Raw genomic sequence first — 23,970 nt, 5'->3', positions numbered from 1 at the left:
CATTCCTACAAGAGTCTTCTCGAGTGGGCCTATTAAACCGCTTTTACAAGGACTTAACCAAACATCAAAAATGGTACCTAGGAACCACTCTGCTACCTCCAGGGTCTTTCCTCTAGAATCCAGAGAAACTATGGAGGCAAGTACATATATGGGAGGTCCCATATATGAAGGCAAGTACCGATAAGCCCGAGTGTCAGGTTTCGGATGTTATAATCAGCGAATTTGTCTCCTTGTCTCCAAAGGAGCAAAGGTCGCTGTTAATTGAATTTGACTTGTTAAGATCTTTGCTAGCAGAAGCCTGCAGTTCAATGAGAAGGCTGTCCAAGTTGGAAGAACGGGGAAAGCATGTTCAGGCAAGGCCTAAAGTTGTTAAGTCCGTCCAGCGGGATAGAAGGGAAGGCAAAAGACTTTTCAAAGAAACAAAGACCATGAACGTAGCCACAGAAGTTCACCCTCCCCCAAGTGTGCAACTGCCCTCACCTGTCTCGTATTTCCTAAGAACGGGTGAGACACTTCCGCAACAATCAGAGGCCACTTTTGACTCCTTTGGCACTCCAGAGAAGGCGGTGGTAGTAATTCCGGGCCCCTCCACCAGAAGGGTGGAGGGAGAGACACAAGGAGTAGTGCCTCAGGGTGATTGACTAGACAACAAATGGCCAATAATTAGGGCATCTTATATCCCTAGCCTTTCCCTCCTGTCCTGGAATATAGCTGCTGGAAAGGCACTGCAAACCGGATGGATCTTATAAAACTGATTTCAACACATCATCTCATCCTCCTTCAAGAAACCTGGCTGACTACTAATGATCTACAGATCAGCTTACTGGGCTTTGCCTCATGGCATAAACCGGCAGGCAAAGTCAATTTAAGAGGGAGGGCAATTGGGGGCCTAACCATGATGGTCAAAAGGGATACGGGATGGAAGGGAAGGGTGAGATTTAGATTTTCGTTCAGGGGGATGGACTTAATCTTAATTAATGTATATATCACTCCTTTTTCACTCCACCTTCTAGGAAGGGATTTGTGGGATGAATTAGATTCAGTATTAGCTACTTTAAAGGGACGCTTTCCCCAAGCAAAAATTATATTAGCCGGAGATACTAACGCAAGACTAGGCCCCTCAATGAAGAGCCATGCTAAGCGAGGCCTGGTACCAACTGGATACTTTTATAACAAGTTCACCTGGTACTCAATGGACAAGAGGGCCAATAAATATGCCCAGAGGTTAGTACTTAGTGGCTTGAGTGATGGGTATATATATATCCCTATACTTTCTCGTCCAACAAAACATCAACCTCTATTGATTATATTTGCACTTCCTCTAGTTTAATACACCATTTTTCAGATGTAAGAGCTATATTTAGAGAGGAAAGTGACCACTTTCCCATCACAGCTCTGGTTTCACTCTCTTCAGAAGTTAGGCCTCATTTAAGAGAGGAAATTGACACCTTAGTAAACGCCCGGGTTTATAACTACAAAAGGTTATATTTGCACAGACTTGATGTTGAATCTGTGACCACTTATCTGGGCTCAGACAAAGCCAGACAGCTAGCAAGGGAAATTTCCCAATCTAAGCCTGGAGACAACACCCCAATACCAGCTTATATAGAGCTAACTTCTACTCTTAAGAACTTAATGATCTAGAATGATAGCAAAGTAGATGGGATCTCTAGAAAGTGGTTTGATGACAATTGCCATAGGTTGAGGGCAAATCTAAGAGCCGCAGTTAGGAAAGTTAACTGGTCCAGACAGGATGGTGATTATTCAAATATGGTTCAACTCAGGAGAGCATACAAATCCCTCCTGAAAAACTAGAAAAGTAGCTATAACACCAGGATATGGAAAGAGGTAGAAATGGCAGCGAAATCACAATTCCCTACGATCTTTTGGCATAAGATAGCCGGTATATTAAAACAACGTTCCCCATTCATGGACACTGATATATCAGCAGTAAAATGGGAGAAACACTATCTTGCTTTATTTGACGGTAACAATACAACGAATGTCTTGCAACTGGATATTCTCCAGCAGGAATTAAGGAAATGTCCAGAATGGACACCAGTTACCTCTACTGAAGTTAAACATATAATCCAATCCTTAAAGGCCGGGAAGGCCCCCGGAGGGGACTTGCTGCCTCCCGAACTCTTTAGGTCCAACATTGATTTCTGGATACCGGTGCTGGTAGCACTGTTTACTTATATCGATAAAGTAGGGATAATCCCTGAAGGGTGGAGGTTAGCTATAGTTTTTCCAATTTTCAAGAAAGGTGACAGAGCCGCCCCATCTAACTATCGACCCATCAGCCTTCTCAATATAATTTCAAAAATGTATACAAAGCATCTGCTAAATAAAATAGAGGACAGGTGCTTGGATAAGGAAATTCTGGCAAATGAGCAGGCAGGTTTTAGGTCGGGTAGGTCTCCCATTGACAATTGTTTTGTCCTTTCCCACTTTATCCTTATCTTTATCTTTATTTGGTTTATATACCGCCCTACTCCCGAAGGACTCAGGGCGGTGAACAGCCAAACGATAAAATACATAAATACAAAATTTAAAAACAGAATAAAACCGAATTAAACGATTTGGCCCAGACAGATTTAAAACACCCCAATCATTTAAAAACAGATTAAAATTTTCATATTAAAAAAGGGGAAAGATTAGGCCAGGCCGGCCTGGTGGAATAAAAAGGTCTTGAGAGCGCGGCGGAAGGTGCGCAAATCTGGGATCCTCCGTATCTCTGGGGGGAGCTCATTCCAGATAGTAGGTGCCCCCACAGAGAAGGCTCTCCCCCTAGGGGCCGCCAATCGACATTGTTTGGCCGATGGCACCTGGAGGAGCCCCTCTCTATGAGAGCGTACCGGCTGGTGGGATGCTATTGGTGGTAGTAGGCGGTCCCGTAGATAACCAGGTCCTAAGCCATGGAGCGCTCTAAAGGTGGTAACCAAAACCCTGAAGACCACTGGGAGCCAGTGCAGCTCGCGCAGGAGAAGTGTTACATGGGAACGCCATGTCGCTCCCATTACCACCCGCGCGGCCGCACTCTGTGCCAGTTGGAGCCTCCGGGTGCTCCTCAAGGGGAGCATTGCAATAGTCCAGGCGGGAAGTGACGAGGGCATGAGTGACCGTGCGTAAGGAGTCCTGATCCAGAAAGGAATGCAACTGGCGAATCAGGCGAACCTGATGAAAAATCCTCCCGGTCACGGCCGTCAAATGCTCTTCTAAAGACAGCCGTGAATCCAGGAGGATGCCCAAGTTGCGAGCCCTCTCCATGGGGGCCAATGATTCGCCCTCAATAGCCAGTGCAACTGACTATATCGGGACGTCGGAAACCACAGCCACTCGGTCTTGGATGGTTTGAGCCTGAGCCTATTCCTCCCCATCCAGATCTGCACGGCCTCCAGGCACTGGGACATCACTTCAAGGGCATCGTTGGGGTGGTCCGGGGTGGAGATGTACAGCTGAGTGTCATCAGCATACTGGTGGTACTTCACCCCGAAACCACAGATGATCTCGCCCAGTGGCTTTACATAAATGTTGAACAAGAGGGGCGAGAGGACCGACCCTTGCGGCACCTCACATATGAGGGGCCTCGAGGTCGACCTCTGTTTCCCTGCCAACACAGACTGCAACCGGTTGGAGAGAAAGGAGGAGAGCCACCGCAACCCCTCAAGGCGTCGCAGTAGGATACCATGGTCAATGGTATCAAAAGCTGCTGAGAGATCTAATAGGACCAGGACAGAGGAGCAACCCGTCCCGAGCCTTCCAGAGATCATCTACCAACGCAACCAATGCCGTTTCCGTGCTGTACCCAGGCCTGAAACCCGACTGGAACGGATCCAGATACGTCGTTTCATCCAGGTGCTGGGGGAACTGTTGCGCAACCACGCTCTCAACAACCTTTGCCACAAAGCGAAGGTTGGAGACCGGACGATAATTAACCAACATTGCCAGGTCCAGGGAAGGCTTCTTGAGGAGAGGCCTCACCACTGCCTCTTTCAAGGCGGTGGGGAAGTCACCCTCACCCAATGAAGCATTTATGCTGGCCCTGGAGCCAGCCTCGTGTCACCTCCCGGGAAGCCAGCACTAACCAGGAGGGACACGGGTCCAACAAACATGTGGTCGCGTTCAGTCTGCCCAGAATCCTGTCCACATCCTCAGGAGTCACAGGATCAAACTCATCCCAGATAACATTCTCTTTTTTTTGAGGGGGGGGAATTTTTTTTATTTTTAAACAAAACTTAAAACATAAAACAATTATCATCCATTACAATTATAGAAAGTGTATTGATCGGTTACAAATCTTTTGTGCTTAATCCTCTATCCAACATTTTCTTATTTAACAGTTTATTACATTATTATTCTCATTTACCAATTATTTAACAGTAAATTGTCCTCTATAGGGGGAAAAAAAACCCCTTTATATGTTTTATTATCTTATCCATTTCATATTTCATATTTCATTTCCATTCTTTCTTGTCTAACCATTGATAAAATAAATTCCATATCAAATAATATTGTTTATCTTCTTGTTCCCTAATTTCAAATGTCAATTTATTCATTTCAGCACACTCCAAAATTTTCTTGATAACGTCGTCATCTGTGGGTATCTTCTCACCTTTCCAGTTTCTAGCAAATACAATTCTAGCCGCCGTTAAAACATTCACAATTAAATATCTCATTTCTCTATTGTATATTTCTGGTAAAATCCCCAATAAAAATATCTCTGGTTTAAAGTCAATATGTTTCTTTATCATTTTTTCCAACCATTTGTGGATTTTAGTCCAATATCTTTTAGCTTCTGCACATGTCCACCACATATGGTAATATGAGCCCGGAGTCTGATGACACTTCCAACATTTCTCCGATTTATTCTTGTATATTCTGGCTATTCTCACCGGGGGTAAATGCCACCTGTAAAACATCTTATACAGATTTTCCTTATATGCTGTTGACATTGTCATTTTATAATTCTACAACCATAATTTTTCCCATTTCTCTAAGTCAATCCCATGACCCACATTAGTAGTCAGCCAGGTTTCTTGAAGGAGGATGAGATGATGTGTTGAAATCAGTTTTATAAAATCCATCCGGTTTGCAATGCCTTTCCAGCCCGCTATATTCCAGGACAGAAGGGAAAGGCTAGGGATATAAGATACCCTAGTTATTAGCCATTTGTTGTCTAGTCAATCACCCCGAGGCACTAACTGGCAGAAGCATTAGAAATCCCTAAAGAAAAAATGTTTGATAGCATTGATGAGATGTGTGGAGTATACACAAGATATGCAATGAGAAATAAACTACCAAGAGAAGTTCATATAAGATTCACCAAGAAATATTAAAGAAAATATGATAATTTGGGGGGAAAATTTTGGACATAACATTGAATTGGACAAATGGGAAAAATTATGGAAAATTAACTATAAACTAACAATGTCTATACCCTACAAAGAGAATATGTATAAAATGTTTTACCGGTGGCACCTCCCGCCTGCGCGCCTAGCAAAAATGTTTCCGAATACTTCCTCAACTTGCTGGAAGTGCAAATCACAAAAAGGAACTTAGTACCATATGTGGTGGTCATGCCAGAAGGCAAAACAATTCTGGCATGCAATGAAGATACAAATAGAAGAAATCACAAATCAGAAATTGGAAATGAAACCGGAAATTTTCTTATTAGGAATAATTACAGGCCATTATGAAAAAGAAATAAAATATCTAATAATTCACATATTAATGGCAGCACGGATAGTCTTCACTCAGAACTGGAAACATGAAGACACACAAACGGAAAACAAAATAATCAGCAAAATTATGGATTGTGCAGAAATGGATAGACTCACAAAAGAATTGCAGGAAAAAGATGAAACAGACTATTATTTAGTATGGATAGACTCACGAAAGAATTGCAGGAAAAAGATGAAATAGACTATTATTTAGTATGGCAGAGATGGTATAACTGGTTGGAGAAAAAGAAAGGAATACAAAAATAGGGACACAAAACAGAGGTCAAAATTCATAAACAAGAATTGGGTACCAATTAAGAAAGATAGTTAATTTAACATGGAATTTATGATATTGTCTTATACGTAAATATAGAGGTATAGATAAGAATATAAATATAATCTACTGATGTGACAAATTGGAAAAAGGAATCATAAGACTTGATTTATGTTTATTTGTTTTGTATGTTGTATTGTATCTATGTTTGTTCGTTATTTTTAACCAATAAAAATTTTAAAAAAAAGATTCACCAAGAAATCAATTAAAATGCAAATATTGCAGATTACAAAAGAGAAAACACTGAAATATAGGGGCAAGGAAATTATGGTTCTGAAGCAAATACCGAGAAAAGTGAGAGAGATGAGAATATCAATTCCTGACGAAAATATTGCTCCAGAAAGGTGTGAATTACAGATGGTTGATACCAGAAGGCTAGGTGTTTACATGGCAATTGCAAAGATTCAAAATAGATTCAATTGTATCTATTTGTAAATTTTGTATTTATATGTTTTATTCTATGGCTGTTCACCGCCCTGAGTCCTTCGGGAGTAGGGCGGTATACAAATTCAATAAAATAAAATAAATAAATAAATTGATAAAGCCAAAGCATTTTATGCTGAATATCTTAGAGAGAAGGAAGTAGAGTTAAGAAGAGAAGAGCCATTGGTTGAATTACAAGAGGAAAGTTTGGCAATGATTGAACAGGAGGAAGGTGCAGTAGGGGGCATATAAATGACAATGTGAACCGAGATCCACTAGAACAGCAAATCCTTCATATAAAGTATAAATATGGATGAGAAAAAATTGATAACAATAAATATAAATGGACTTAATATAGCAACTAAAAGAAGAAAGTTATTTCATAAATTAGAGAAATTATAATTGGATATAATTTGCTTACAAGAAGTGCATATTAAAAAGCAACATGAACAAATGTTGATACAGCCAAAACTAGGGAAACTATTTACTTCATTACCGCAATGTAAGAAAAGAGGGGTGGTTTTATATATCAGAGATACAATACCAGCAGAAAAAATTTATGCAGATGAAGAGGGAAGAATTTTGATGGTGGAAATGATAGATAATAATAAGAAAATCCTCTTAATAGCAATATATGCTCCAAATGACAAGAAGATTTTTATAGAAAATTACATATGAGATTAATTGAATTGGATATGGAAATATTTATATGATGGGAGATTTTAATGGCATAGTAGATGCCATTAAATGGACTATAATACACAGAAGGTAACAAAACAAAGTAGGAAAACTCTGCCGAAATCCTTCTTTAAGATGACAGAGGAAATGAATTTAAAAGACGCATGGAGGGAAAGAAATGCAAAAAAGAGACAATATACTTTTTATTCTAATAGACACTTATCATGGTCTAGAATAGATATGATATGGATGACAATGGAATTGACTTCTAATATAGAAGAAATTGATATAGAAGCCAATACCTAGGCAGACCATAATCCAATGATAGTGAGATGGAAAGGACAAAGGAGAAGGTTCAGATGGACTTTAAACACTACAGTATTAAAAGAAAAGGACTTTGTACAGAAAATGGAGAAAGAACTAGATTTTTTAAAAAGAAAATAGAACAGAGGATACATCAATGCAAAATTTGTGGGACACTATGAAAGCTTATTCCAGAGGCCTGATAATTGACTATACAAGAAAAAGAAATATTAAGAAGAGGCAAAGTTATAAAATATTAGAGGATGATTATAAGGAACTTGAAAAAGAACTACAGAAGTTCCCATAAAAAAAGGATATTAAACTGAAAATGGACATAACTAAACATAAAATGGGACTATTGGAAAAAGAAGATCTAGCACAAAAAATTAGAAATGCTAAACAAAACTACTTTGAGGAAGCCAATAAACCAGGTAGATGGCTAGCATATAAATTGAAAAAAAGAGAGAGAATCAAGCAAAATAATGAAATTAGTAGATGATCAAGGACAAATTAGGTTTGGGAATGAAGAGAAGAAAAATATTCTACAAGATTACTATAAAAAAATTATATGAAAAAGAAAACATAGATGAAGAAAGTGTTAAACAATATCTACTCGAGGCAAATTTACCTCAGATTCCTAAAGACACCGAGATGATGTTAGATTTCCAAATAACGATGATGGAACTGACGGAAGCACTTAAAAAACAAAGGATTGGAAAGGCACCAGGGCCAGATGGTTTGCCAGCGGAATATTATAAGACTTTACAAGATTCACTGAGTCTCCCACTGTTAGAAGTTATGAATGAAGTAATGTTGAAGATGGAAATACCCAATTCATGATTGGAAGCATATATTACACTTGTCCCAAAGGAAGATGCCGACCCACAACAAGTCAAGAATTCTAGGCCTATATCTCTACTAAACTCAGATTATAAAATCTTCGCTACAATATTGGCAGAAAGACTTAAAAGATATTTAAATAATTTTATACATCCGGATCAAAATGGATTTCTGCCAAAAAGGCAGATCAGATAATTCTGGACACTTCGGAGTACTATGAGGCACATCCTGAAAAGCAAATGGTTCTGATGTTTTTGGATGCACAGAAAGCTTTTGATAATGTGAACTGGCGATTTATGTTATTACAGCTCCAACAGATGGGCTTTGGGAGGAAATTTATTCAAGCCATAGAAGCTATGTATCATAAACAAACAGCAAAAGTAATGATAAATGGAGAATTGACTGAATCTATTGAAATACAAAAAGGAACGAGACAAGGTTGTCCACTGTCACCACTGTTGTTTGTGTTAACACTAGAAGTATTAAACAGAAACATTAGAGAAGAAAAAGAAATAAAAGGAATGAAAATTCAAAATCAAGAATATAAACTGCAAGCATTTACTGATGACCTGCTGTTTATTTTGGAAGATTTGAATCAATAAATAAATTAATAGATAAAATAGGAGACTTTGGAAAGGTTGCTGTTTTGAAAATAAATAAAGATAAAACGAAGATTTTGACAAAAAATATGCTAAAAAAACAGAAAGAAGAATTGGCGAAAGTATCAAAGATGCAGGTCACAAACAAGGTTAAGTATTTAGGAAAACATTTATCAGCAAGTTGCAGTACACTTAAGGAGAATAATTACAATAAACTTAAACAACAGATAGTGACAGATTTGGCTAAATGGGAGAATTTGCAATTATCATTGGTAGGGAGGATATCAACTATTAAGATGAACATATTGCCTAGAATTTTGTATTTGTTCCAGACAATTCCAATTAGGTTGGGAAAATATTATTTTGAAGATTTGAATAAAATTGTGTTAAAATATATTTGGCAGGGTAAAAAGGCGAGGATAAAATTAAAATTGTTGCAAGATGTTAGATCAAGAGGAGGTTTTGGCTTGCTGGATTGGGAATTATATTATCAAACAACTAATTTGATGTGGATTAAAGAATGGATAATGTTAAGAAATATTAGATTGTTGACTTTAGAAGCACATGATTTGCTGTTGGGCTGGCATGCTTTCTTATGGTACAAGAGAACAAAAACACAGGGGTATTTTAGAAGACATATGTCAGCCTCCACTTTCTTGCTCATTGCTTACTTGCTCGGCTGCCATGAAACGGGGGGAGGGGGGAGCTATTGGAATTCTTGGGAGGGGGGAAGCGAGCTGGAAGAGAAACGAAAGTAAAACTTTGCTGCAGCAGTTTTCTTTGAAGCTGGCTGATAACGTCTCCAGGTCAACGGTTGTGGCATGGCAAGAGGATGACACTGCCAGACATTTGCTCCCACATGACCCCTGGAGAACCTGTGGATTGGATGATTTATGATGAACAGTTGGGGGGGATGCTTTGTATATGTGATTTTCGCGCCTTTGCTTCAGACCTTACTTTTCTTTGACTGCATTCAGTTCTTATCCAGTAAAAGTTACCTTTCTCTATGAAAATGGAGTCGGGGTTTTTCTTTCCTGGATAATGAAAGAGTCTTATACAAGAGTCTTTGTTATCCAATTGGGAGAAGATTAAAAGACATCATTATTTAAAAATTCTAGTCTGGTTATCTACCATTGAAGCATTCTCAATAACATTTAGAAAGGAACAAATTGTTAGATATAGTGAATTATTGAATGAAAAGTGTGAACTTAAATCGAAGCAAGAATTAGAAGAACAAGAGATAAAGATGGATTGGTTTTCATATATGCAAATACATTCTAGATATGATAAAGATTTTAAGACAGAGGGTTTTTATAGTAATTTGACTAATCTAGATAAAATTTTAACAGGTTCTGATGACTGTAATTAAAAAATTGTATAGTTATTTATTAGAGGTAAAATTGGAAGAAGAACAAGTTAAAGAAACGATTGTATGGGGGAAAAATTTTGGTTATGGAATTTTAGAGAAATGGCAAAAATTGTGGTTGCAAAATTATAAAATGACAATGTCAACAGCATATAAGGAGAATTCGTATAAGATGTTTTACAGGTGGCATTTACCTCGGACGAGAATTGCTAGAATGTTCAAGAACAAATCAGAACAGTGTTGGAAATGTCACCAGACAAGGCTCATATTACCATATGTGGTGGACATGCGTAGAAGCTAAAAGATATTGGACTAAAATCCACACATGGTTGGAAAAAATGACAAAAAAACACATTGACCAGAGATGGTTTAAGATATTAAAAATATCTTAACCAGAGATATTTTTATTAGGGATTTTACCAGAAATATATAATAGAGAACTGAGATATTTAATTGTGAATGTTTTAACAGCTGCTAGAATTGTATTTGCTAAAAATTGGAAAAAGGAGAAAATATCTACGGAAGATGAAGTTATTAAGAAACTTATGGAATGTGCTGAAATGAGTAAATTGACATTTGAAATTAGAGAACAGGAAGACAAGCAATATTATATGGTATGAGATTTATTTTATTAATGGCTAGATAAGAAAGTATGGAAATGAAGTATGTAATATGAAATAAATGTAATAATAAAATATATGATATGGTTTTTTAGGGGATAAATGCCATTGTTAAATAAATGTTAAATGAGAATAATAACAAATTGACAAATAACTTGTAAATTTTGGATATGGGGTTAAGCACAAAAGAATTGTAACCGATCGACACACTTTCTGTAATTGTAATGGATGATGGTTGTTTTTATGTTTTCTTTAAAAAAAAAGATAAAGAGGAGTCGATGTATTTCAAGACATGGGGAAAATTTTATGATTGGTTTGAAAAGAGATATGAATAAAAGTACAGAGATAAAAAAGATAGGGAAAAGAAGAAAAAGAGAAAAAATAATTAGAAGAATAGAAACCCAGACAATGCCTAGCTAAAGGAAAAAGGGAGGGGGAAGGGAAAAAGTGAGAATATTACAAAAGTGATGAACAGATGTAATTACTAAACAAATAAGAAACTGAAATGAAGATGGATGCAAATAGATAATCGGGGCTGCTCAGATACCATCCTAGATTGAATTAAAAAGGGAAACAACAAGAGAAATGGAAAGGAGTAGAGAGAGGAAGGGAGAAGAGAGGAAAGAGGGAGAGATAGAAGAGAGGGAAAAGGAGAGGAAGAAAAGGGAGGAGAAAGTAGGAGGAGAAAGGGAGGAAGAAGAGAGGAGTGGGGGAAGGGAAGGGGAAGTAGGAAAGAGATGGAGAGGAAGAACGAAGAAAGTAAGAAGAGAAGGGGAGGAGAAGAGGAAAACTTGTGGTAAAATAAAGGAGGGTAAATGGTAAAAGAGCAGTCCTGAAAAACTAAAAATGAAAGTTAAAAAATAATGATGGATAAAAGATGTTTATTTAAATATGTTTATGAGAAATAAAAATAAAAACTCTTTGAGCTGGTCTGGTTGTGTGTGCCTGTGATGCCTCTCCTGCCAGATCTGATGGATGGGCAGACATGATCCAGGAGAGGGATCCTGGATCCAGTAAGCTAGCTGCATCTCTTGAAAAGCTTTGTGATTATTATCAGAATACCCTGGAAGTTTAAATTTAAATAAAAGGGGGAGTCCACTATAGGCAAATGTCCCTGTAGCATGGTTTCTATGGTTGTGGTTTCTATAGCACCTGAATCAAATGGGCATGTCGAGCTTCTCTCCCAGAACAGCTGTGGGGAGAACATTAGAATAGAATAGAGCTGGAAGGGATCTTGGAGGTCATCCAGCCCCCTGCTCAAGCAGGAGAATCTGTACCATCTCAGACAAGTGACCGTCTAATCTCTTCTTAAAAACCTCCGGATGGAGTACCCACAATTTCTGGAGGCAAACTGTTCCACTGGTTAATTGTTCTCACTGTTAGGAAGTTTCTCCTTAATTCCAGGTTGCTTCTCTCTTTGGTTAGTTTCCAACCATTGTTTCTTCTCCTGCCCTCTGGTGCTTTTGAGAATAATTTTACCCCCTCTTCTTTGTGGCAGCCCCTCAAATACTGGAATACTGCTATCATGTTCCCCCTAATTATTTTCTTTTCATAAGATCAAGCTGAGGATAAAGCTCCCCTACAATTGGGAACTGCGATATGAATATGAGGCTCATTTAAATAGTAAAATGTAGTCATTTGAAATCATTTGTGAGAAAGCAGCAATTTGTTTGAACTTCTATATCTAAAATCCTTTACCTTCATATTGATCTAGTGTGATCTAGCTCTTAAGATGACATCATTGGAGAAATCATAGAGGTTATTTATTTTGAGGGGTTTTTTGGAACACTTTTCCCTGATAGATTATAGCTGAGTGCCAATATTCAGTCAGTCCACTAGAATAGAATAGAATAGAATAGAACAGAACAGAACAGAACAGAACAGAACAGAATTTTTATTGGCCAAGTGTGATTGGACAGACAAGGAATTTGTCTTGGTGCATATGCTGTCAGTGTACATAAAATAAAAGATACGTTCATCAAGAATCATAAGGTACAACACTTAATGATAGTCATAGGTCAGGGGTGGGTTCTAAATTTTTTTACTACCGGTTCTGTGTGCGTGGCTTATTTGGTGGGCATGGCTTGGTGGTCATGTGATGGTGTGGGTGTGGCTTGGTGGTCACATGTCTGGGCGTGGCTTGGTGGTCATGTGACTGGGTGGGAATAGCTGGGTGGTCATGTGACTGGGTAGGCATGGCCAGCTTGACGTCACATGTCAAGGGTTATGGTTAGGGTGCCTGGCCTCTCCTCGCCTCAACGAGATACAATTTCCCTGTCTATTTATTTACTACTACTGAACATCCAAAATATACTATTTAATCCTATGTACATATGCCATATGTGTACATACATATTACATAGTATAGTGTACAGGCACACAAAAAGATACATTATTTATTATATATACTGTATGTGTGTGTACACATACACACACCTCTTCTAAAACTATACATATTCAACCTCACTTACAGTTGGAAAAACACACCCAGAGTCCACTTTCTGCCACACATTTAACTATAACTTCTGTACATTTAGAACATTACACACACCTTAAGATTTACTTCCCTAGCCTGCACATGACTGTTAGAGCCAGGAGAGATCATGGATTGAGTAAAATGTGGTGAAACTCACTTAACAACACTCTTGCTTAGGAACCAAAATTTTGGGCTCAATTCTGGTCATAAAACAAGGACTATCTCTGCCTTTCTCTGCATGGCAGCCTTGTCCTAGTAAACTCCTTCTCCTTTCTGACAATTTTCCTCTCTATTAGAGGCACCAAAATAATCCAGTAAGGTTTCCCGCTGGAGCAGGGGTTGGACTAGATGGCCTCTAAGGTCACTTCCAGCCCTAGATTACTGTCCTGTTTCAAAGCGACTTCTGAAGCCACATCTAGTGCCAGGGTTTGTGTTCCTTCCTTCCTCTTTTCTTTCTTTTTCTTTCTTTCTCTCTCTCTCTCCCTCCCTTCCTCTTCCTTCCTTCTTTCTCTTTCTTGTCTCTCTCTCCCTTCCTTCCTTCCTTCCTTCCTTCCTTTCTCTTTTTCTTTTCTTTTTTTCTGCCCCTTCCTCTTTCCTTTTCTTTCTCTTCTTTCTTTCGGTCTCTTCCTTTCTTCCTTCTTTGTTTTTTCTTTTTCTTTCATTCTTTTTTTCCTTCTGTCCCTTCCTCTTTCCTTCTTTCTGTCTCTCCCTTCCTCCCTTTCTTTCTTTGTTTTTCTGTCTCTTTTTCTTTCATTCTTTTTTCCCTCCCTTCCTCTTTCCTTTTCTTTCTTTGTCTCTCCCTTCCTTTCTTTTTTCTGTCTTTTTCTTTAATTCTTTTTTCCCTCTCCCTTCCTTTCTTTCTTTCTCTCTCTCCCTTCCTTCCTTTCTTTTTTCTGTCTTTTTCTTTCATTTTTTCCCCTCTCCCTTCCTTTCCTTCTTTCTCTTTCTTTCTTTGTATCTTTCTTTTTCTTTCTTGTGTCTCCCTTCTTTCTTTTTTTTTTCTCTCATTTTCTTTGTCTCTTTTTCTCTCCCTCTCTTTCTTTCGTTCACTCCCTCTCTCTCTCCCACCCTCAGTGGTGAAATCTAAATTTTTTTCTTTAGATTCTGTGGGCATGGCTTGGTTCTGTGGGCATGGCTTGGTGGTGGTGGGGTAATGGGTGGGCGTGGCCATTTTTTTTTTACTTTTAAAACCATTTTTTCTACAACCTCTTCGATGAAAAAAAGAAAAAAACTTTTCTTTTAAAGTTTTTTTCTTTTAAATGGCTCTGATGATCCAAGTTGAGATCATCAGCTGGGGGGGGTGCAAAGTGGTGGCAGGGAGTCCCGGAACTCCCAAGGATTTTTCCTGCACGGCTTTTGCTGCTGCAGGCATCAGTGGCGCGGGAGCAGCAGAGGGGCGTCCCGGAAATCCCCATGGCCAGGCCCGCTTGCCCGCCTTCCTCACCCACCACTGCCTTGTTGTTTAGAGTGCTTACCTTCCATGGCTGGTCCACAGTCCGGACTCCAGAAGGCAAGCTGACTGTAGTTTTTGGCAGCCCCCAGCCAGCCGCAACTGCTGGAAAGCAGTAGGCAAAGCCTCCAAAAAGGCTTCTTTGGCAGCCGCTTTCTCTGCAGGCTGCCAAAATGTACCAGCAGAAAAAGCTGCTGCTGTTGCCGCCATGTTCCTCGCGCATGTGCATCCCATTGGACTTGCAAGGCAATGGGATGCGCGTGCATGAAGAACATGGCGGCAACAAGCATGGCGGACGGGGCAAGCGACCGGCGATTGGGAAATCGGTTCAGGGGCGTGGCCACCTGGCCACCGTTACCGGTTCTGCGACCTTGGCCAAATTTTTGCAAGAACAATGCGAACCGGGAGCAACCTACCACTGTCATAGGTTACAAATAAGCAATCAGGAAACAATATCAATATAAATCATAAGGATACCAGCAACAAGGTTACAGTCATACAGTCATAAGTGGGAGGAGATGGGTGATGGGAACGATGAGAAGATGAATAGTAGTGCAGACTTAGTAAATAGTTTGACAGTGTTGAGGGAATTATTTGTTTAGCATAGTGATGGCATGCGGGAAAAAACTGTCCTTGTGTCTAGTTGTTCTGGTGTGCAGTGCTCTAGCATCATTTTGAGGGTAGGAGTTGAAACAGTTTATGTCCAGGATGTGAGGAGTCTGTAAATATTTTCACAGCCCTCTTTTTGACTCATGTAGTATACAGGTACCTCAGTGGAAGGCAGGTTGGTAGCAATTGTTTTTTCTGCAGTTCTAATTATCCTTTGAAGTCTGTGTCTGTCTTGTTGGGTTGCAGAACCAAACCAGACAGTTATAGAGGTGCAGATGACAGACTCAATAATTCCTCTGTAGAACTGTATCAGCAGTTCCTTGGGCAGCTTGAGCTTTCTGAGTTGGCGCAAAAAGAACATTTTTTGTTGTGCTTTTTTGATGACGTTTTTGATGTTAGTTGTCCATTTTAGATCTTGCAATATGGTAGAACCTAGAAATTTGAAGGTCTCTACTGTTGATATTGTGTTGTGAGAGGTGGAAGTATGAGAGGGTTTCTCCTAAAGTCTACCACCATTTCTATGGTTTGAGTGTGTTCAGTTCCAGATTGTTCCGGTCGCACCATGAAGCTAGTTGTTCAACCTCCTGTCTGTATGTGGATTCATCATTGACTCGAATGAGACTGATCACTGTTGTGTCATCTGCGAACTTCAGTAGTTTAACAGATGGATCGTTGGAGATGCAGTCATTGGTATACAGAGAGAAGTGGGGAGAGCACACAGTCTTGGGGGGCCCCTGTGCTAATTGTACAGGTATCTGATGTGATTCTGCTTAGCTTCACCTGCTGCTTCCTGTTTGTTACGAAGCTTATGATCCATTTACAAGTGTGTTCAGGTACCTCTAGCTGGTTTAGCTTAGTTAGAAGAGTGTCTGGAATGATGGTATTGAATGCTGAACTAAAGTCTACAAAGAGGACTCTTGTGTAGGTCTTTGGAGATTCAAGATGTTGTAGGATGTAGTGCAGAGCCATATTAACATCATCATCTGTTGATCTATTTGCTCGGTATGCAAATTGCAAGGGGTCCAACAGCGGATCCGTGATGATTTTTAAGTGGGACAGCACTTTCAAGGTTTTCATGACAACAGATGTTAGAGCAGCTGGTCTGTAGACATTCAGTTCCTTGATGGTGGGCTTCTTTGGCACTGGGATGATAGTGTTTGAAGCAAGAAGGAACATAGCACATCTCTAGTGATTTATTGAAAATTCAGGTGAAGATGGAGGCCAATTGGTCAGCACAGACTTTTAAGCAAGAAGGAGTTATCTTGTCTGGGCCTGGAGCTTTTCCTGGCTTTTGTCTGTGAAATAGGTCTTGCACTTCCTTTTCTGTGATCACTAGAGGTTGTGAACCTCATGGGATGGGGTCAGTTGCAGGAGGCTTGGCTGTTGTTGGTGTGTCTGAGATGGGGGTTGTGGAGATAAAGTGGCTATAGTTTCCTTTCAAACCTGCAGTAAAACACGTTCAGGTCATCTGCCAGTTGTTGATTTTCTTCAGCCTGGGAAGGACGTTTGCTGTAGCCGGTTATATTTTTAAGAGTTTTCCACGTTTGCTGGTTCATTTGTTGAGAACTGATTCTTTAGCTTTTCAGAGTAGCTTCTTTTTGCTGCTCTGATCTCCCTTGTTAATACATTTCTGCCCTGATTGTACAGCATTTTATCACCTTTTCTGTAGACTTCCTCTTTGGAACGAGGTAGCTGCTTAAGTTTAGCTGTGAACCAAGGTTTGTTGTTACTGTATATTTGCAAGTTCCTTATGGGTACACATAGGTCTTCACAGAAGCTGACATATGATGTTACAGTATCTGTGAGTTCATCCAGGTCTGCAGAGGTTGTGATGCAGTTTCAAACAGTAGATAAAAATATTTATCCAGGAATTAGATTCATGTTTACTGACTCCTGCTTCCCATCTAGTAGGTGCAAACACCCACACTTGCATAATTCAAACAAGCTACTTCATATTTCTATGTCTATTTTACAGGAACCTTCCCAGACTGGCAGCTTCCACCTGGGAAAGACTAGATACGACATGGGGGGGGGCAGACCTTGCCCTATTATGTTTACATAGTGAGTCCAGATTAATTTCCTGCTTAAGCTTTCCTCCCCACTTGGGAGGGTTGCTCTCCTACATTGTAATTTGGAACATAGCAGGCAACCTTAAAATTTTGTTTGAATCCTCTCTAAGGTGATATATACATACTGTTATATTTGAGCCCAATTGTGCTTAGGTTTTAGCTGCAAACAGTTGAACTGCAGCAGGATAAACTCTGCTCCTCTGAAAATATGTAAGTTTGTACAACTGATGCAGTCCTCCATGCACTATGGGATACTTAGTCCAGGTGAGCATTTCTACTTCCTGAGGTTTGAAAAACTAGTCCTAGATGTCTTAAAATCTTAACCTGCTCAGTAGACTGCCCATCTAAGTTCTAGCTTCTCTGTTTTGGGAGTTTAGAAAAGCAAATGGCTGATGCTGTGCAACGCCCGGTCCGTGGTAATTAAAGCCCCCCTCATTTGTGATCTTGTTCAGGAGGGGGGAGCAGACCTGACGGGTATTACGGAGACCTGGTTGGGCCAGGAGGGGGGGGGTCCCCCTTGTTGAGATGTGCTCACCCGTTTCCGTGCATTCCATCAGGCGAGGACACAGGGGAGGGGCGGGGGGGTGGCGGTTGTCATTAGAGAAGGTCTTGGTCCAAGGGAGGCCACTGTTCCTCAGACGGCTGGTTGTGAGTCCCTCCTTGTGAAGTGGGGTCATGGGGTGCAGATGGGCGTGCTGGTTACGTACCTGGCTCCCTGCCACGTGACAGCAGTCCTGCCCGAGCTGCTCAACGTTATAGCCTCAGTGGCGGTTGACACCCCCAAGCTTACGGTCATGGGGGATTTTAACCTGCCATCCGTCGGTGAGGCGTCTGAGGTGGCTCGGGAGTTCATAGCTTCCATGACGGCCATGGACCTGACCCAGTTAGTTCATGGCCCTACTCACACGGAGGAAAACATGCTAGACCTGGTTTTTGTCTCTGGTCAGTGGTTGAGTGATCTTGAGATAGGGGATATAGTGATTGAGCCCTTGTCATGGTCAGATCACTCCCTCCTTCGCTTTGACCTTCGAACCGCTGCACCCTGCCGCAGTGAGGCAGAACCATTGAGGTGGTACCGCCCCAGGCGCCTGATGGATCCTGATAGGTTCCAGACGGAGCTTGGGCCATTTCCTGAGGCTCTGGCACACGGCTCGACTGAGGAGCTGGTGGCCGCCTGGGATAGGGCGGCCGCTGGAGCTTTGGATCGGGTCGTGCCTTTGCGGCCTCTGACCCGGCGTCGATCTCACCTGGCTCCTTGGTTCACCGAGGAGCTGAGGGAGATGAAGCGCTGGAAAAGACACCTGGAGAGTGGTTGGAGGGCCAGCCATTCTGAATCTGACCGAACACTGGTAAGGTCTCATATTAAGACCTACCTGGTGGCGATAAAAGTGGCGAAGTATAACTATTTTGCCAGTCTTATTGCGTCATCAGATAATCGCCCGGCCGCCCTGTTTAGGGTGACCCGCTCCCTGCTCCACCAGGAAGCACGGGAGGACCCCTTGGAGGGTAGAGCCGAGGATTTTGTACAATATCTGTATGACAAAATCGCTCAGATTCGGGAACACCTGGACTCTGACTGGGTCGATTCAGCAGGGAGGACAGAGGCAGGTCTTGTGAGTATTATCTGGGAAGAGTTTGATTCTGTGACGCCCGAAGACGTGGACAGGATACTGGGCAGACTGAGCGCAGCCACATGTTTACTGGACCCGTGTCCCTCCTGGTTGGTGCTGGCCTCTTGGGAGGTTACACGAGGCTGGCTCCAGGGGATTATAAATGCTTCTTTGAGTGAGGGTGTCTTTCCTGCTGCCCCTTCTGTTCAACATTTATGTGAAGCCTCTGGGTGAGATCATCCGTGGTTTCGGGGTGAAGTACCATCAGTACGCTGACGATACTCAGCTGTACATCTCCACCCCGGACCACCCCAATGATGCCCTTGAAGTGATGTCCCAGTGCCTGGAGGCCGTGTGGATCTGGATGGGGAGAAACAGACTCAGGCTCAACCCATCCAAGACCGAGTGGCTGTGGTTTCCGATATCCCGATATAGTCAGTTGGTGCCATCACTGACTATTGGGGGCGAGTCATTGGCCCCCACGGAGAGGGTTCGCAACTTGGGTGTCCTCCTGGACTCATGGCTGTCTTTAGAAGAGCACATGACGGCCGTGGCCAGGGGGACTTTTTATCAGGTTTGCCTGATTCGCCAGTTGCGTCCCTTTCTGGATCGGGACTCGTTAAATATGGTCACTCATGCTCTCGTTACTTCCCGCTTGGACTACTGCAATGCTCTCTACATGGGGCTCCCCTTGAGGAGCACCCAGAGGCTCCAGCTGGTCCAGAATGCGGCCGCGCGGGTGGTTATGGGAGCGACGTGACCCCCCTCCTGCGCGAGCTGCACTGGCTCCCGGTGGTCTTCTGGGTGCGCTTCAAGGTTTTGGTTACCACCTTTGGCATCGGCCCGGGGTATTTACGAGACCGCCTTCTGCTATCAATAGCCTCTCACCAACCAGTACGCTCCCATAGAGAGGGGCTCCTCAGGGTGCCGTCGGCCAAACAGTGTCAACTGGCGGCCCCCAGGGGGAGAGCCTTCTCTGTGGGGGCACCTACCATCTGGAACGAACTCCCCCCAGAGATACGGAGGATCCCGGACCTGCGCACGTTTCGCCGTGCTCTCAAAACTTTTCTATTTCAGCAGGCTGGCGTGGCCTAACTCTCCTCTTTTAAATTTTTAATTCGTGATTTTATAAATTGGGTGTTTTAATCTGTGTTTTGGCCAAAATATTTAATAATTTTAAGGGATTTTTAATATTTGTATTATCTGTATTTTATCTTGGCTGTTCACCGCCCTGAGTCCTTCGGGAGTAGGGCGGTATAGAAATTTGATTAATAAATAAATAAATAAATAAAATAATGTCACACAAGTTGATTCTTATCATTTTCTCTTTGTCTCCATTGAGGAACAACTTCAGTAGTTTAACATATTTCCCATATTTCCAGATCATTCTTCTGGTTTATTATTTGTATGTCCCCTTTGATAAGTCACCAGCTGTTTAATTTGTAAATCCATTGTGGCATCTTTTTCATATCACTCTTATATTCTTGGCATTTTAAAGTCAATGTTTGGCTCCACAGCATCTTTTTCCATGTCATTTTTCTAATCTGGCATTTTTTAAAAGTCCAAATACCCACTCAAATCAGTCTGAGCCTCTGTTGTATCCAATGATATCTGTTCTTCTTTATCCTCTGTTATAGTAAAATAATCCTATAAGTGATTTCGTAGTGCCTCCTTCTTAGCAGCCTTTATTTCTTCTATAGTCAAATACTGTTGCTCCGTTACATTAATGGGTCTCTTCTCCTTTAATTACAATCCTTAGTTCTCTCCGGTTCCTTCTAGTCAACCTTCAAAGTCCCCTCTTATTTTCCAGCCAACCAAACTTTCCCACAGGAGGAAAGTTCTTACAATTTCAAAATTGATTTCAAAAGAATATATTTATAAAATTTTAAACACTCCACAATAAATATTATTTCAAGCCCATCTAGCCCCTTAACTTCCCAAATCCAATTGTAGTCCCCCTTTTGCTGTTTTCTAAAAATTAAAGCTACTGTTTTTAAACCTTGAATCTATATAGAATGTCTTTCTTCCATGGAAGAAGATTGTCCTTGTGTAATAAAACTTGCCCTTTGGATGGTTCTTAACCTCTACAAAATGACCAATAAGCAGCTTTCTAAAGCAGTTAGGAGAGAAAGGGTGCAAATCCAGGGTCCCTTTGAAGATGTTGAATCACAGCTTAGCCAGTTTGGTTAATTTGGCAGTTTGCTAACTGGCAATTAACCAATTTGATCTCATTGTTAAAGCACCAGGCTAGAAGCCAGGAGCCTGTGGGTTCTGCATTAGACAGGAAAACTGGCTGGGTGACTTTGGACCAGTCGCTCTCTCTTAACTGACCTCATAGGGTAGTTGTTGTGGGGAAAATAGGAGGAAATAGGAAGAAACTTAGGAGGAAGAAAGTGTACTGGGTATGTTTGCTGCCATAGTTCTAAAAATAATTAAGATGGGATTAATTTTTTTTAAAAAAATAAATGATTTGTTCCAGCTCCCCAAATTGCTGGAGATCGATATTTTACAATAACTTCTCAGGGAGATTCTATAGAGTAAATTTGTGTGGGTAATCCTTATCCTCGATCCAGGGAGGAATTCTGAGGAGCTGATCTATTCACCAGTTTCTCAGTTTGCTGCTGTCATCAGCAATGCAAAAGTGGAGCCATCTTCAGTCCACCATTGCAACCCTGAAAGTCAACTCTACAAGGGCTGGAGCGATGTGTCAAATAATGAAATTGAAAGAAATGCTATAAATGATTTAACATTAAACAGTGACTAAGATGGGGATGTAGAATTAATATTTGTGATGCAAAAAGTAGAGATCAGGAGGGAATTATTGCAAGATATAGACAAATAGTGCGAAACTAACAAGCAGTTGGAGCTAACTGTATGGCAAAGGTGCTGTTGGCTAAAATAAATGGGTTTAAATTGTTTATGCATTTGTTTCTATGGAAACAAGGCTTGGCTGAATTAAACATTCAAAACCGCATTGACTGAGAGCCATAAAGAGATGCGCGCGAGGTGTGTGTGTGTGTGTGTGTCTCAGAAACGCTAACGGCGCGTAACGGCCGGGGTGGGGGTGGGGGACTACGGATGTTTCTGCTACTTCAGCCACCTAGCCCTCCGAAAGCTTCAAGCGAGCCGATGCCGGTTACCGGATCACCCATCGGAGGCTTCCAGTCCGGCGGCAGGGGACAAGCAACGGCACCTCATTGCTCGGGGCTGGAGGAGGCAAGCCCTGCTCAGGATTCGACCAGGAGGAAGGCCCGGCCCAGAAAGTCGGCCTCGGCCTGGATCCCTCCAGGCACCGAAGGGCCCGGTTGCACGGGCTGAGCCGCGGGTGGGTAGGGGCTGGTCCCTCTGAGAAAGCACGTGCTGAGCTGCTCCGGGAAGAGCCGAGAGGAGACCCCGCCCAGGGGAAGGTCTGCCACGCAGAACTCTTTGTTGAGTCCTTCTTGAGGTGCCGATTTTAATAAAGCAATTTGCTGAGTAATTTAATAAGAGCCTTGGTAGTACAGTGGTCTAAGGCACCCTGTTATTAAGCTGCTTAAGACCAGCTGCCTGCAATTACTGCAGGGTTCGAATCTCGCCAAGGCTCAAGGTTGACTCAGCCTTCCATCCTTTCTAAGGTAGGTGAAATGAGGACCCAGTTTGTGGGGGCAATAAGCTGACTTTGTATAAATATACAAAAGGATGAAGGCTATTGCTGAGCACATTGTAAGCCGCCCTGAGTCTTCGGAGAAGGGCGGCATATAAATCAAATTAAAAAAATAAAAATAAAAAAAATAAAAATAAAAGGATACCAAGGTCCCGTCGGGCACTTAGCGAAAGGAGGGCTCCTTGGCGCTCTCCGAGCTTGGCGGTTTTCTTACAGACGTTTCATTACCCAACCAGGTAACATCATCAGTGTCACGACGTCGTCGTCGTCATCATCCCTGCACTTGCCCAGCTCTGCAAGAAAAAAAGCCCAAGCTCAGAGAACACCAAGGAGCCCTCCTTTCGCTAAGTGCCCGACGGGACCTCGGTCTCGTGGCCGGTTTGCGCCCTCCTCGCCCCTCCACGGTGCACGGCCAGAAGCGGTACGGGCCCCGGACTCCCCTTTGACGCCACCAGGAAGGGCGCGGGGGGCGGGAAGCGCAGGACGCATTTCGCCTGGTCGTTCGCAGGCGCGGAGCATCCTGGCGTCTCGCCCTGCCGTCAAGGGGGCAGCCGGGCTAGCCTCCCTTCGCCCGCAGAGACCCCAGCGCGGCCCCGGGCCTTCGCCATTACTGCGAGGCCGAGGAAGCCTGACCGCGGACTGACCCCACTCCGCCCGTCGGGCCGCCCGCGTCACGCCGCCTCCGCGCAGCCCCCACCCCTCGGCGCCTCCCCACCCCGCCCGCACGACCTCCCGCCCCGCGCAGCGCCGATCCGGAGGGAGCCGGTCAGCGAAGCTCCTCCCCGAAGCGGCCGGGAGAGCCGCGCAGCAAGCAGCCAAGCGCCGCTCCGCCAGCCTCGCCCGCAGCCCGTAAGTGGCCCCGCGCTCGCCCCCCCCCCCCCGCTCGGGAAGGACTCGGGCCCGCCGTTAGGGCGCCCCGCAGGGCGTGCAAGGTGGCTGGCGGCGGCGCTTGGAGCCCCTCCCGGGCCCGCCCGCTTCCCTTCTGGAGCCATGCCCGCCGCCTGCGCCCGGCCCCTCCCCGCCGCCCGCGTGCCTCTCCGCCGGCTTCGCAGAGCCTCCTCCGCCCGCCACCATGAAGGGCTGGGGACAGAAGCTTGAGCTGCTGACAGGTAAGGCGCCTCGCGGGCGGCCCGGCGGTGGCGGCTGCCCGGCCGGGTCCCGCTTGGACCGGGGGCGTCCGGCGTGGCTTTAGGAGGGGCGGGCGGGGGAAGGAGCCTTCGTGCCGCG

At 42.8% G+C, this 23,970-nt stretch overlaps 1 protein-coding gene across 3 annotated transcripts in view; it reads left to right on the top strand.

Annotated features, from left to right (window-relative positions):
* Positions 1–23,537: 23,537 nt before the first annotated feature.
* Positions 23,538–23,970, top strand: part of NDRG4 (NDRG family member 4) — a 29,288-nt gene continuing 28,855 nt past the window's right edge. For 2 of the 3 annotated variants that reach the window (XM_070953174.1, XM_070953173.1), the window contains exon 1: positions 23,814–23,852. In XM_070953174.1, the coding sequence (XP_070809275.1) occupies positions 23,816–23,852 (37 nt within the window). In that variant the 5' untranslated portion in view covers positions 23,814–23,815. Of the gene's footprint in view, positions 23,593–23,813; positions 23,853–23,970 lie in introns of those variants that run through there. The other variant, XM_070953175.1, reaches the window with a different exon arrangement.

The sequence above is a fragment of the Pituophis catenifer genome, unplaced genomic scaffold (genome assembly GCF_029215685.1).
Source record: "Pituophis catenifer annectens isolate HBS135680 unplaced genomic scaffold, rPitCat1.0.hap2 SCAF_13, whole genome shotgun sequence".
Taxonomy (NCBI): domain Eukaryota; kingdom Metazoa; phylum Chordata; class Lepidosauria; order Squamata; family Colubridae; genus Pituophis; species Pituophis catenifer.
This window is presented reverse-complemented; position numbering and strand designations above follow the sequence as displayed.